This window comes from Siphateles boraxobius, unplaced genomic scaffold (genome assembly GCF_051911475.1).
Source record: "Siphateles boraxobius isolate OS27281-9 unplaced genomic scaffold, OSU_SipBor_1 66, whole genome shotgun sequence".
Taxonomy (NCBI): domain Eukaryota; kingdom Metazoa; phylum Chordata; class Actinopteri; order Cypriniformes; family Leuciscidae; genus Siphateles; species Siphateles boraxobius.
The window spans coordinates 24,883,545-24,899,540 of NW_027509193.1; the positions used below are offsets into that span (position 1 = coordinate 24,883,545).

At 35.7% G+C, this 15,996-nt stretch overlaps 1 protein-coding gene across 1 annotated transcript; it reads right to left on the reverse strand.

The window, feature by feature from the left end:
• Positions 1-6,920: 6,920 nt before the first annotated feature.
• Positions 6,921-14,602, reverse strand: LOC143722070 (C-type lectin domain family 4 member E-like). Its single transcript, XM_077213210.1, has 7 exons — positions 14,171-14,602; positions 13,409-13,511; positions 13,267-13,329; positions 13,112-13,147; positions 12,742-12,878; positions 7,406-7,530; positions 6,921-7,286 (listed from the first exon to the last, which is right to left on the reverse strand). Exons 1-7 carry the CDS (start codon positions 14,234-14,236, stop codon positions 7,136-7,138), a joined length of 681 nt encoding a protein of 226 aa, XP_077069325.1. The 5' UTR covers positions 14,237-14,602; the 3' UTR covers positions 6,921-7,135.
• Positions 14,603-15,996: the final 1,394 nt, after the last annotated feature.

Sequence of the window (15,996 nt, forward strand, 5' to 3'; positions counted from 1 at the left end):
AGCAGCAGCAACCACAGACCTTTAGACATACATGCTATTAAAACAAAAAACATTCAACAATACATGTCACATATTTAGTCATTTGTTAGACTTTGAGTTTGTTTATCATCCGTCACCTGTTTCCTTCGTTTAAGTTTACCGCTCTTATCAGTTACCATGGTATTTCATTTGATCATCACACCTGTTACTCTTTAGTTCATCATCATTGTCTACTTAAGTTGTCTGTTCATTGTCAGCTATTGTTTGTGTGTAGACACGCTGTTACACTGTGTTGGATTATCTGAGTTTTTTATTTTATTAAATGCCTTTGGATTGGAACTTTTGATTTATCCTCGTCTTTGGACTCTTTAAACTGCGACGACATGTTGGTTGCTTGCCAACATATCCAGTTGTTTAGATAACGGTTATTACTGTAAGTATGAGGGATTTTTTTTCTTTTGGATCTTGGCATTCTTATTGTAAAGAGGACTAGAAACAGACTGTACCTATTTTGTGTTTTCACTGTTTTCTCTGTTGTGTTTGTATTGGTTAGAATAAAAACAACTGATCACAAAAAGATAAATTAATGAATAAAAAAAAACAATAGTTCCCACTAATATATCTTAGTAAAATATACTTGGATTAAATGATTTGTTTTAACGAATTTGCCTGTGATTGGCATAATACACTAAAAAACGCCTTACACTGTAAAACAATATATGATCAATAATTTCTGACAACATATGTTTTTACAATTGCTTTAACTCATCAATTTAAGCCAGTTTAATGTAATTTAAGTTAAAATGACAAACATCAAAGTTAATTGTAAAATATAAGGCAACTTTTGCAGTTTACAGTGTACAATGATGATTACAATAAACATAGGCATTCTTCTATATTTTCGACTAGTTTTTCTGAAAGCATGAACAAAATATAAAATAAAGCAAGCATATATATAGCACATTATCAAACAAAAGACGTTGCCCCAAAGTGCTTTACAAAAATAATAACATTAAAATCATACAACAAAACAAACATAACTTTTTCAAAAGCTAAAGCAAATAAATAAGTTTATTTAATAAGAATTAAAAGTGGCAATTGATGGAGCTGACCTCACATGGAATGGGAGACTATTCCAGAGTTTTGGACCTACCACAGAAAAAGCACAATCTCCTTTTGATTTTAAATGACAGCGAGGGACCTTTAAAAGCCGTTGATTGGAGAGTAGGGGATAATAAGATCACTGATGTACTGGGGGGCAAGGCCTGATAGGGCCAATCTATCCTTAAAAACAATCATGAATTTAACCGGAAACCAATGTAAGGATTGCAGTACAGGAGTAATATGATCTCTCTTTCTCACCCCCATTAAAAACCTTGCCGCTGCATTTTGCACTGACTGGCATAGTCTGAGGGAGACCAAGATATAAAGAAATGCAATAGTCAATCTTTGATGAAATAAATGAGTGAACCACAATTTCCAAATCCATACTGGATAGAAAATGCTTTACTTCAGCAATTGATCTCAGGTTAAAAAAGCTACCTTTAACAACGGCAGCGAAATGTTTATAAAAATGTAGTGATGAGTCCATGATTACCCGTAAACTCTTTACATGATCTTTAATATTTAGGGACAAGGAACATAAATGATCAGGAAAGGTATGGTGAGATAGGAGAGCCTACAGTCAAAACCTCAGTTTCACTCTCATTTAATTGGAGAAAGTTGCTAGAAAGCCCAAGTTTAATGTCACTGTAACATTCCTGTGCTTTGTCCAGCGGACATGTTTTATCTAAGCTCACTGCAAAGTAAAACTGGAAATTGTCGGCATAACAGTGGTATGAAATACTATACTTCCAAAAAATAGTACTTAGAGGAAGCATATACAAAGAGAACAATAACGGTCCCGAAATCGACCCCTGAGGAACACCACAAACTAAAGGGCCCAATGTGGAAGAAAAGTCTCCCAGATTCACAGAAACTGTCCTGTCTTTTAAATATGAGGCAAACCACTGAAGGGATATACCCTGGACACCAACCCAACACTCCAGACGGTTGAGAAGAATCTCATGGTCAATCGTATCGAAGGCAGCGCTTAGATATAAGAAAACTAGAACAACTGTGATCCTGAGTCCAATGATAATAATATATCATTAGTGACCTGAAGCTATGCAGATTCTGTGCTGTGACAGGTCCTAATGCCTGACTGGAATGTGTCTAAAATATCAAATGTATTCAAATATGAATATAGCTGTGAGTAGACCACTTTCTCTAGAATCTTGGAAATAAAAGGCAGTTTAGAAATTGGTCTATAGTTGTTATCTGTATAATCCGAATTAGTTTTTTTTTAACAAGGGATGAAGAATTGCATGTTTGAAACAGTTTGGTACTCCACTCATCAAGGAGCTGTTAATTATAGCTGTTAGGCTAGAACTCACAGAAGGAAAAACATCTTTAAAAAGATGAGAAGGGAGAACATCGAGTCTGCAGCTACCTCCATTCATTTTCAAGGCAATATCTTCCAGCTGTACTGATGAAACTGGTTCAAAGTTAGTGAAAATGTTAGACAGCGCAGGATTAATTAACGGGAATGTGAAGGGTACAAATTGCACTTCTGATCTTCTCAATTTTTTGAGTAAAAAATAATAAAATCTCTTCACAAGTCTCTTGTGTGGCATCTCTCATAACATTCCTTGAGGGGTTTAAAATAGAATCAATTGTGCCAAACCTTATTTTTGGCTGATTTGCATTATCTGAAATTACCTTAGAGAAAATTTTAATTTTTTCCTCCTTTTCTGCAGTTAGAGACTCTTTTAACATCTCAGACGAAATCTCAAGTTTATCTCTCTTCCACTTCCGTTCAGCTTTTCTGCACTCTTGTCTAAGAGAGCGAGTAACGTTGTTTAGCCAAGGTTGAGAGGTTCCCTTGTGTTTCTTTAATTTAAGAGGGGCAACACAATCTAAGGCAAAAGTACATGACTAAAAGCCTCAACCAGCACTTCCGTGTCCTCTCTGAAGACTTTGTCTGTAACGTGGTAAATAAAATTCAGGAAAAAGGTTTGCAGTTGAATAATTAATGGACCTAGCATAATGTAAAGACTGAGAAGGGATTGGATGGATATAAGAACAAACAGCATCGAATACCACTGAATAATGGTCGGAAATGCCTACATCTGAAACCACCAAATTTGATACAGAAATACCAAACGATAACACAAGATCTGACCTTTCTTATGAGTAGAACCAGTAACATGTTGTGTGAAATTAAGAAAACTCAATAAGAGAAAGAAATTCATTAACCAATGGCTTTGATGGGCAGCATAAATTAACATTAAAATAAAAGCATAAGATTTTTCAGTCCAGTAAATATTAATTTTGAAATATCAATAACAATGTATTCCACAGGTCTTCCAACGAAGCTCAACTTTGGGAACATTAAAGGGATAGTTCACACAAAAATGAAAATTGTTATTAATTCCTCACCCTCATATTGTTCCAAACCCGTAAGACTTTTGTTCAAGTCTAAACCTGTTCATCATATAAAGCGATCGAGTCTCCTCTGAAAATTTGGACTAAACTGCTCAATTCATATGGATTAGTTTTACGATATCTTAATGACCCTTTTGAAGAGTGAAAGCGGTAGTTGCGTAGCTGTCAATGGAGGGACTGTCATAAAAAAGATCTTCATTTGTGTTCCGAAGAAGAACGAATGTCTTACATGAGGCATGAGGGTGTGTCATTAAAGACAGAATTTTCATTTTTGGTGAACTATCCCTTTTAGTATGACACATGAGCAAAATTTAGTGAGAAAATGTTCAGCAGCCCAGGAGAATGGCTGCTGTAATCAAAAACAAGGGAGAATAAACTAAATATTAATAACTGATTTCATTGCATCAATTTAGGCTTTATTTCCTGTGATCTTTGTTTTTCTATGCTTTTTTGTGTGTGATACAATGAAACCCACACTCAAAAAAATAATCTGTTGAACCAACTTAATTAAATTAAGGAAAGGTTTTCCACGAAATTGAATTATATTTATCCAACAAAATCGAATTTGTTCAAAATGATTTGTTGTAATTTTGCTGTATGAACTTAAATTAATTTGGTCAAGACTACTAAAATAATTGTGTCATTCCTACTAGATAGAATTTTGTCAAGTTACCCAGATTTAATTTTTGTCCTGTTTAAAATCATCAACATTATAATTTTAGTTAGTTTGGCTCTATAGTTACTTCTAATGATATTAGGGACTAGCATTCGATATAATTAGAACAACTTTTAGCATAATAATATTAATAATGACTTTTGCAGGGATGCCAGTGAGGTTTAATGCATATGGAATGTTTACTGAGTTCCCACAGACTAAACACAGTCGTCACTGTTCTGCATAATGGTAACCACAAAATTCAAAAACATTACATAAAGTCCTCTAAGTTTCTAACATAACTGAACATTAAATACTAACATCAACTAACAACATCTTTCCATTTACTGAAAAACACATAAAATAACATTTTAATCCCTAAATTTACCCTCCTAATGCAGTCCCTTGCAAAGCATGCTGGGAGCTACAGATCCACTGCCAAGTTAGTTGTCAACAAAAATAATTCATGTAGTTTTCACACAAATTAATTAAGTAAACTTCAGTTTTAAATATATTAGATTGATTGAACACAATTAAATTAAGTTGTGACAAAATATTAAACAATTGTGTTACTTTTGCTTATTTTAATTAATTAAATTCAACAAGAGGCAAAATTTATTTTTTTGAGTGCATATTTAATTAAATGCTGGAGTTTGCCTTTCTTGACAAATGTTGTCATTTTAATACTAAAGCTAAGTTTAGTGTTTTCTTTTTCCAAATATAACAAACTCCTCATATTTTGATTTAGTCGAACCTGAAGTGTCATTAAAAGGAAATATTGTGCAAATATCCCCTCTGGACATCCCGTTTGGCCATAACTGTATATATTGCGAGTCCTTGTACTTGAAGAGCATTGGTTAATCCACCAGGGGGCAAAAGACATGTAGTAAGATATTTGCCCAAGTTGTGTTATTTGGCGCACTAAACATCTTAGAACTGTAGACGGGCCTCTAGAAAAGATGTTAAATAGAGGCTTTAAAAATATTACAATTATATATTTGGCATACACACATGGACGCGGGAAGTAGGGGTGCTGCAGCACCCCCTGTTGGCAAACTGTGATGACAATAAAATGATAGCTTATAAATATATCTTTGGTTGTTGTTTCTGTTCCACAACATTTTGTATGTCATGTTTGGGGTGTGGGATGAAGAGAGGGATATTTTTAGTAATTATTTAATTAAAAATTATTTAATTTATCTTCAGTGTGTAGTATTAGCCAATCAGGTGTCTTGACGCAAATCACGCGATTACGATTCAGCCTACGCAGCACAAAAAAAAGCAAAAATACACCTAGTCTAAAAAACTGCTAGTGATGATTAGTTAGCAATGTCTCAAATGAGAATTTCGGATTTTTTTCAATCCAACCCCAAAAAACCGAGGCGGAGGACTAGCGAGAAGAATTCTCCAACTGACTCATCCAGAGGTACCGTAGGCTACGTTACAGCCCCTACGCCCGAGCAGGACAAGCTAGCTTCTGTCGTTCCCGGTGCCAGCCAATACGATGTTATGATCATAGACTGTTAAAGGTTATGATCAGTAGCGTACTGTGGGGTTTCAGTCAGTGCTTCAGAAGCTACTGAGCCTCTTTTCTTTATTTATTTATTATTTAGGCCTACTTTAATGTATTTTTATTTTATTTATTTATTTTAGCCTACTTCTTTATTAGCCTACATTTCTTTCTTATGCAATGATGCTTGTATTTTGTCTGATTAATACATTTCGTATTTTGTAGGGAAGGGCATTTCAAGCAAAAATAAGATTCGACGATCGCTGGGAATTTGATTATTACAGTCTATGATTATTGCTCAAAAAATTATTCAAGACACACACACACACACACACACGCTCACCGGTGACACGCGTTTGCTCCGACACATTTCTCTGTACTGTAGGCCTACGTGTTGTAGCCATTAAAGTTAAGTTAGTTTCATATTTATGTTTAAATAATAGCCTATGTTATTTTTTTCATTTCATCTATGTTGATTATATGAAAAGTGAAGAGTAGCCTAATCATAAGATGCGCAATATCGAGTGACATCATTTTGACCACTTTATTAAGTTTTGTTTTGTATAAAGCCTTTCTTTAAAGTGAATTTCGTTTTGTATAAATTGTATCTTAGTTTTAATCAATGTTTCATCAACCAATTACCTGGATTTAAATAAATAAGAAGCAAATAGGCTATAGCAGACAATATAATTAGGACATGGATGCGCCGACGCGATATAACTTGCATTGCTCGTTATTGTGCTACAATGTGAAGAAAATCCAGCAAAACGCGCCGGCGACCTCAGAGGGTTAAACGTAAATAATAACATGTATTATTATTATTATTATTATTATAGGTGCACTGAGGGGAGAAGGAGTTGTGGACACTATTTTGTTGAAAGCAAAAGCGTCTGCATCAGCTCTCACCCTGAAGTGGCCAAACGATTCCATTTTTGTGTGTGTGTGTATTTGTTTTCTGATTTTAACTATAAAGATCGTTGCCGTGCTTGCATCACTCCCTTACTCCTTCTATAGTCCCTATGGCCACTTGTCCTGTTTGAATGCAAATGGAAAAAAACGTTTTTGAGGGAGAGTAGTAATAATTCGTTACATTTATGTAGCGCTTTTCTAGGTAGTAATAATTAATAGATCTGTTTAGAAGTGGACTTTTCCTATAACCACGTTCCTGTAATTGCTTGGTCGGAAAAAATCCCCCCAACCCCCAGCACCCCCTGTCGAAAATGACTTCCCGCGTCTCTGTGATACACATAAGCACATTAGTGCTATTTCCATTGAACATATTTACTCATGTTTTATATTCATTCATTTATTAATTCATGCTGTAAAGAAAGTGCATAATATTTTAAAGACAATGACATATGTACAATTGGCCAGTGCATATAACAATAACAACAAAAAGAATGCAAATGTATTTATAAAGAGTTAGATTCTACAGTGTAATCTATAGGCTATAGAATATACATGAACAGTGGTATTGAAAGTCATGAAAGACGCTTTAGTATTGATCAAGTACATGGTATCTCACAAATGCTTCTTTCCTTTTTCAAGCAAGAAATATCTCCCCATTTTTCTCCTCTTAAATGTCCATTTAATACAGCACAGTCTTCCCCCAAGGGATCTTGTGTATCATGATCGTCAGGAGGGAAGATCCACCATCTGACAGGACAAAATAAGAGTGTAAAAATGTCAAAAATCCATATGACCTTTAAATAACTTGTACCATCAAACCGATGCCATTTAAAGCACATCAGATTTCGAAATAAAACAGTACTTACGAGAGGTTGCTGTTTAAGGGGGTGTTGTCCACCCATAGCCACGTCCCCTCAGTCTGGCGGTCAGTCAGACCAATCCAGTGGAGCACCAATGCATTAGAACTGACTGTTTGCTGAGCAAGAAATTCCTAAGAAAAGACATATGGCTGAAATATGACTTAGTATGTACAATACAAATATGACATTTAGCATGTACAGTGCAACCCAGGTAAGTATGTCTATAATTAGCAACCGAGTGTTTCATGCGGTTAATAAAGTGTTTTGCATGGTTTTTAACCTATGCACCTTCTCGTTCAGAGTGGTTGCTGTCTCAAGTCAAAAGATACCCACCCTTAGGTTCAGTGGCGGATTTAGCAAATTGGGGGCCCAAAGCGAAGGTAGGTATGGGGCCCCCCCCATACCTTCTTTAAAAGAGAACGAAAAAAATGTACCGACTGAAAGCTAATCTACGGGGAAGTAAAGGTTGGAGAGGAGAAAAAAACCTTCCCCTTTAAACCCTGCATACATTTCTTTACTCCAAAATGAAGATGGAAAGGAGAGAACACACAAAGTGTAGCACTACACAAACTAATAGTCATGATGGAACACAACAGAGAATACGGTTTCAGATAACACCTGTCTTTGCCAAAATGCCAGGAAAACCAGCACGGTTTATTCTTTTTTTAAGATCAAATTAATATCAATATAACCAGCAAGACAGGTAGTTATGGTAAACCCCCACAAACAGTCATATAGCCTACTTAGCAAAATATCACAAACAGCAACACATATATAGCAAATATTGCCAAGATGAATAATTGACTTTGTATGAGTGAGGGAGGTTGCAATTGGCATTGCACTTTTTTTTTGGCATTGGCATTTTTTTTTTATTTGATTTGATTTGATTGACTTTTCAAACATTCTACAAACAAACATTTTTATAGGTTTATATTAGTTTATATATTTTATAATGTAATAATTTCACAGCTAATCTACAAATGAATGTAGAGACAACAAAGACAGTATACATGAATATCAGATGATGTCACCAACGTTTCCTCACTGACGTCACTCAATTCTAAAACTTGTCGCCATCTTGAGTACCTGATTCGGCGAGATCGATACGTCAGTCGCTAAGGAACTAGAGCTTATTCTCTGGCCGAGCCCGAACTTGCGGGCCGATATTTCCCGTCACTATCCTCGGGCCGGGCCCTTGATCTTGAGATGTGCACTCCCAATGCAAAAGAGTGCGGCGCGGGACTAGATTTGATGGCCGAGTGTGAGCGGCAATGCACTCTCTGTGTGTGCGCGCGTTGCAGAGAGAATAGGGACTTTAATGAATGATTCCACACATAAATTCGATTTCATTTCATTCAGGTAAGTAAATTACAACCAAACCGATTATTACGCCACGATAGCACGATCCATCTGCTGTCAAGACGCTGATCTTGACCATGTATTGCAACCATGGTGTTGATAAGAGAGAGGAATATGATGGCAGATATCGCGAACAATGTTTCCATGTGCAGTTTGTTAACGTTAGACGTCGTCTTTTTGTCTGGTACTAATAAAGTTCACTAGCTAAAAACTAAGTTAGCGTTAGCTAGTTCATGCTTACAGCTGTTAGCTAACAATGACTGTACCTAACGTTAGTTGTTTGCTGGTTCGACCAGCTTACGTGCATCTTTCACTGTATTTTACTGAACTCAGCCAAGTGGTACTCAATGCAGAGCCAAATGGGAGGAGCTGGAGCTCCAGCTTCACCTCACTGGAGTGGGCGGGGCCGCGCAGGCGCAGGTTAACTTTTGCGCAGCAGCATCGACTACGAGCACTCAGCATGATTTCAAAAGCAACATATTTCAGCGCCAGCTCGATTTTTATTTAACACAAATGAACAAAATAAATACTCTGTTAGTCAACGAGTTTCATTCGTTATAGATATATCTATAGAAAGATCTTAAGGATGAAGATGGATGATGCTTTGTTCTGTTGGCTATCACAATGCGGGACTTGTTTTTAAACTCCATGCGTTATAAGGGTGAAGCATATGAAGAAGAAATTTGGGCTCCCTTCCTATTCATTTTTCAAAGAGAAGAGGACATGGAAGTTTTCTTGCTGGAAGTACGAGACAGAAGAAAAATCTGTGTGTCTTGTTTACACAACCCTCACTTGTGAATCTTGTGAGATCAAGCGATTTCTGTTTTCTTATTTTATATTTTAAGTTCGATAATGTTTTTGCTACTCCTGTTTAAGGCTGCTCTTAGCTTTGCTGCACTTTTCTGTGCTGTGCTGCTGTTATGCAGGTATTATTCTCTTTTAATTTTTTTAATTTTGTAGTTCTGTAAAGCACTTAGGTCAGTCAGTGGCTGTTATAAAATGTGCTGTATAAATAAAATCAACTTGAACTTGAATCTACCAGTGGGAGTACTATGTAAATAAATATTGATTGAGTTTTGTAAAATATTACAATGTTATGTGAAGTGTGTACTTCAATGTAATATTCATAAAATTTATTATTTCATCTTATTATACCATTAAAATGTGGAGTGGATGCCTCACTAATCTCAGAGCCCTTTTTTTTATCTTGTTTTTCCTCTAGTGTGGGAAGTCACATGGCTGGTTTTAAAGTACTGGACTGCTTGTTTCCATTTGATTAAAATAGCTTAAAGGAGAACTCCGGGCAATTTTTAAGTTAATCTTGATTGTTAGACCTTTGTGAGTACTGACTATAGAAAAAAAAAGAACCGGATTGGTGCTTGCGACGCGGAGCTGCGACCGCGAATGCCCAGAGCTCCCACTCAGCTAAACGGCAGCTATGGGGGCATCGACATAAAGAGCGTTTTGAGCCTCTTAACAGACACAAAATGCAATTAAAATGTCTGTCCAACATGAACAGGGACCCTACATGTGAACAAGATGCGTTTAGCAACTTAGCCATTGTTTCAACTCACCTAAATAGTCTTTTAGACGGCAAGCTGTAGTCTCGCGCTGCAGTCCCATGCTGTAGCCGGAAAAGGTAAACAATGTCCAGGTGGGAGGAGCGTTGATCATGTGCGACGAGTTATGATCAGAGTTGCTTACAAGTGAAGAAGAAATCGTTCGTGTTTGTGCCTTTCCGAATTGTGGCAACAAAATGCGAAAATATAAGAGCTTAAATTTTCATCGTCTTCATTTTCATGACCTCGAGATTCTGCAGTTGTGCCTATAGTTGTAGGCTTACTTCAACTAGATGTGCAAACTCCCGTTGAAGTACTACGCTCTAAAGATTACTGCATTTGCAGCGAATACAATTACAATACATTTACAATTCAAGTCGAAGAAGCTAGTGAAATAATTAAAGCTTTGTAAATAAGACTACAAAAACATTCATGCACATCTCTCCTCATGCCGTGTGTGGCCAAATGCAAGGATAAATAAAGTTTACATTACCTCCAAAGTGGTTGCACCCGTCTTCGTACATGGAATGGCATTTTTCTTCAAACGGCCCCGCTGTGTTGTGTAGTCATCCTTGTCAAAGTGTTCACTGCAAATGCGGTAATCTTTAGCGCGTAGTACTTCTACGGGAGTTTGCACATCAAGTTGAAGTACAACTAGCCACAACTGCAGAATCTCGAGGTCATGAAAAGGAAGACGATGAAAATTTAAGCTCTTATATTTTCGCATTCTGTTGCCACAATTCGGAAAGGCACAAACACAAACCATTTCTTCTTCACTTGTAAGCAACTCTGATCATAACTCGTCGCACATGATCAACGCTCCTCCCACCTGGACATTGTTTACCTTTTCCGGCTACAGCACGGGACTGCAGCGCGAGACTACAGCTTGCCGTCTAAAAGACTATTTAGGTGAGTTGAAACAATGGCTAAGTTGCTAAACGCATCTTGTTCACATGTAGGGTCCCTGTTAATGTTGGACAGACATTTTAATTGCATTTTGTGTCTGTTAAGAGGCTCAAAAACGCTCTTTATGTCCATGCCCCTATAGCTGCCGTTTAGCTGAGTGGGAGCTATGGGCATTCGCGGTCGCAGCTCCGCGTCGCAAGCACCAATCCGGTTCGTTTTTTTTTCTATAGTCAGTACTCACAAAGGTCTAACGATCAAAATTAACTTAAAAATTGCCCGGAGTTCTCCTTTAATGCATAGCCTATCACATGAAGGTTGAGTCTATCCAATATTACAGTCAATATTCCATTTTAATTTACAATATAAAAAGAAAAAAATTACAACTGGCCTGTTGGAGTAGCCTATGCTTTTACATTTACGTACAAAAAGGGCAGATTAGGTAACCTAGTCTTATTATTTTTTATTTCATGAATTAATCAGATGATTTAGATTAATTCACACAAATAACACGCGTTACTGCGGTGGACAAAAAATAAACGGGTGCACAGATAGTAAGCTTTCACATTTTGCCTTTTAAGTCTAGTAATTTACATAATCATATAGCAGACGCCTTTGTCCAAAGCGGCTTTAAAAGTGAGGAAAACAACGAAACTGTTCATCTTAATAAAGAGAAAATAATACATATATACAAAGTTTCAACAGTTTTTAGAAACACGCACACATAGTGGGAGCAATGTTCTTATTAAGTGTTTAAGCGTTTGTCACAGAAACGATAAATAATTTTATAATTTATCATAATCATGACAAATATTAGAGAAAAATACAATATTATGTTTGCCAGCATCTTGCGCATCAAAACAAACTTGTCCTTTCATCACGGGTGAAACTCGCACTAACATTAACAGGCTTGATAGCGCGTCATGTTCTGTCCACTAGATTCAGCGAGGGTGAGCCATAGACTGTAAAAAATAGAGCTCTAGTTCCTCCCATTGGATGCTGCTGCGAAGCCCCGCCCACTAAATTTAGCGAGGTGAAGCTGGAGCTCCAGAAAAGGGGGAGCTCGAGCTCTAGCTCCTCCCATTTGGCTCTGCATCGAGCACCATCTCAACTCAGCACAGAGCAAACCCACCCCGTGACGTCACCGGTTATAATACTGCACAATGGCGGCGCCCTTGCCACGAAAGATATAACGGTGTTTCTTTTATATGTTAACATTTGTCATGTTTCTTATATAATTTTTGATTATAGTGGAAATCCATCTTGTAAATCATGTAAACTTGACTGACTGCTTCATTTCCCCTTTAAGACCGCCACTGAAGGTTTCTATAATATTTTGGTGCCAGTAGATATGACTCAGTTCCTTCCTTCCTTCTTTCAGCGTGAATCGCAGAAAATTATAGGTAGATTATTTATTGCCCATCAAACTCAATCAATCAAAAAGCAATCAAAAGAATCAAAAACTCAAAAGCAATCATAGCTTTAACAAAACCACTAATTATTTCAATTCTATTTCTCTACCTGTTCCTCACTGCTGTTGATGATGACCAGGTCTCCACCCAGATCCTGACAGCGTTCTCTGCTGCTGTTCCAGTCCATGGTATTATTGGAGAAAATATAGAATCTGTCCTTGTCCTGGACCCACTTCTCTGGCAAACCTGAAGTGACAGATTATTCTGTTTTTATTTATGTGCAAAATTTCTCATTGAACAGCAGAATTAATAATTGTCCAATTTAAAGAAACATACAAACAAACATGTACATCCAATAAACATATATACAAAATTTGCTGTTAACTTGAACATACACAGAGAAAACACACAGTAGAACACATATTGATAATAAAGCCTTACACATGCCAAATATGTTGAATAGCGGTAATATGACATACCTTTATAAGTACAAGGGAGTGATGGCTTGTTAACTTCTGCGGTTGTGTATTAGTGTATAGAAGAAATGTTTAAAAGGTCAATAAATTTGAATGATAAATGAATTAGATATGAAATACTTTGATAAATAATGGAATAAAAAATGTTTTTTACAAACCTAGGTTTGAGTTGTTTGTTACTGACTCACATCCCATTAACTGATTTGTGTCATTGGTGTAATCTGTGAAGCATAAAATAGAATTGAGAAACTGATACACAGTGAAAACACAACTGGTACTCTGACACATGAGGATACTCACACAAGTAAGCCAACGCTGCATTTGCCAGCAGAGACAGGAAGAGGAGAACAGAGAGAAGAACTACTATACAGACACCATCTCTCTTTTCGTTGACACTCCTTTTCTTTAATACAATATAAGTCGAAAAATGAATAGCCTTTGAAATAAATAAGTAAATAAACAAATCAATAGTTCTCTAAAGCATTTTCCATCAGGCATATCGCAGATTATTTTGGCCAACCAAACACGGTCAACTCTCATTCCCAAAAGGGGGTCCCACAGGGTCATGTCATGAGCCCATTAAAATATTCATCCTTGCAAACAACTCCTTCACAAAGCTTGCTGAGAATGCATTTTAGCAAACGAATGGCATTTTTGAAAATAATTGGAGAGCATTATTCTATTCACATCATTAGAAAGAACAACAACAAAAAATGTGTATAGCCTATATATATATTCAACTATAATTATATTACAATTTTTTTTATTCTGGAATTCTTTTTGTAAAAAGGACAAGAATTCTGGAGTTGAAAGCACCACAAAGTTTTATGACTTCTCAGATTTAAAACGTGAATGGTGTTGAGTGTTAAACATGAAGAGAAAGAAAATCAATCAAATAACATAAAACTTTTAATGTAAAGTTCATAACAATATAAACAATACCAATATATTATTTCTGTGTAATTGCTGAAACATATTTATTCACATCTGATTTTCTAGGCAAATTTCAAACTTACCCAGATTATATAAAATATAAATTAGGGTGGGGAAAAAAGCACTTACTTGATCTTTCTCTGTTGATCTTGAATTGTGATTTTGAAAAGTATTTATGTAAATATTTTCAGGCATTTTGAGCCTACTGCTGATTTTCAAATAGAAAACTGCTCTGATTTGGCTTGGTGTTTGAGGGGTTCAGCTGCTTTCATCATTTCCTGTCGTCATTTCCTGTCAGAAGGTTATTAGGTGTTTGGGATATACAAACCCATTTGGGTTATAATTTTTATTTATCTGTAGTTTTATTCTCTAACATTTTTACATTTGATTCATACAGTTATTATCAATTGTCTATGTGATATGGAACTCTCTTACTCAAACACACATACACACACACACGATTGCAATGATGGTATTTAAAGGCCGATCTATAGCAACAATGTAATAACAATGATCTCTGCACAGCTCTGGTTGTTATTCTCGGATTTGAATGTTAAGTTGTTGTTCTAATATTCGGCTAGCTGTGAATAGCAACATTAGCAAGATAAGAAAACACTAGTTTCCTGCACAGAAGAACCATTGTTGATTACATTGTTACATGGTGATTGACGTTCACATTGGTTCACAAAATACCACAAACAGGAATTCAAATTGCATAATTATGGACAGAAAAGGAAAGTTCCAGATTGTTTGCCAATTTATTCTCTTCCATTGTGCCTAGTCTGTACAGTAGAAGTTGGCAAACTAGGGTGTTTTGTAACACTTTTACCTTAAAAGTATGTTTTTGTACTGTATTTTAAACTTTGATAACATTTCCCATATTTATTTGCCACAAATTAAAGCCGTTTTGAAAACTACAACCTAGCCTACATTTATAAATGAAGATATTCTAAAGAAAGAGTAAAATAAACAAATTAAATATGGCATTTTAATATTTTTGTATGAGATTTTTAAAAATCCACAGTGCCTATTGCTGAAAAAACATCAATATACTTATATAATTCTCACACATGATTTTACAATAATTCTACCTGTACATACTACGTGCCTACTATAATAAAGACTGGGCAATCACAATATATTATAAAAATCCACTCAAGTGATTCTTAAGGGGAATATAAAAAGGTGTCATGTTTGGATCCTCTGAGATGGATGTTATTAGAAGGTGTAAATGGTCCGTTTAAGTAATTAAAAAATATAAATTGTAGTCATTTCTTCTCTACACACCAACACATATATATTATAAAACTGGGTTACATAATTTATATATATATATATATATATATATATATATAAAGCAACATTAACCATTAACCATATATATATATATATATATATATATATATATATATATATATATATGAATGAAACTGCTTCTCGAATAAGTACAAATGTTCAAAAGATAGAAATGTTCTAAAAGATTGTCCCAGCCTCACGCCAGTATATGTCATCGGAGAAGAGATGTCGCTACGAAGAGGAGGGGGAGTTTTTCTGATTAAAGATTGTTATAGCACACAAATTTAAATAAATGACGTGCACAGATAGATCATTTATAATACATACTGCAATATTCCATTAAAAGTAAGAATCGTCAATTTTGATTTCATTGTGACTTTAAACTGCAGAGACAAATGATCAATCAGCATGACACCTCTGGTCTTTCATTGTTCATTTATTTGCACTGAAGTAAGAAAACAGAATATTATGAGTGCAATAGTAGACAATGTGGATTTCATCCATCTGGATTTGAGAAGTTTGTTTCTGTCCCACATCCCATTAACTGATCTGTTCCACTGCTGTAAACTGTAAAAACAAAAAATAAAATAATCAGTAATACTATAAAAATAATGTATAGTGTAAAAGTAAGCATGTACCACAGGGTTTTGTTTGTGTGT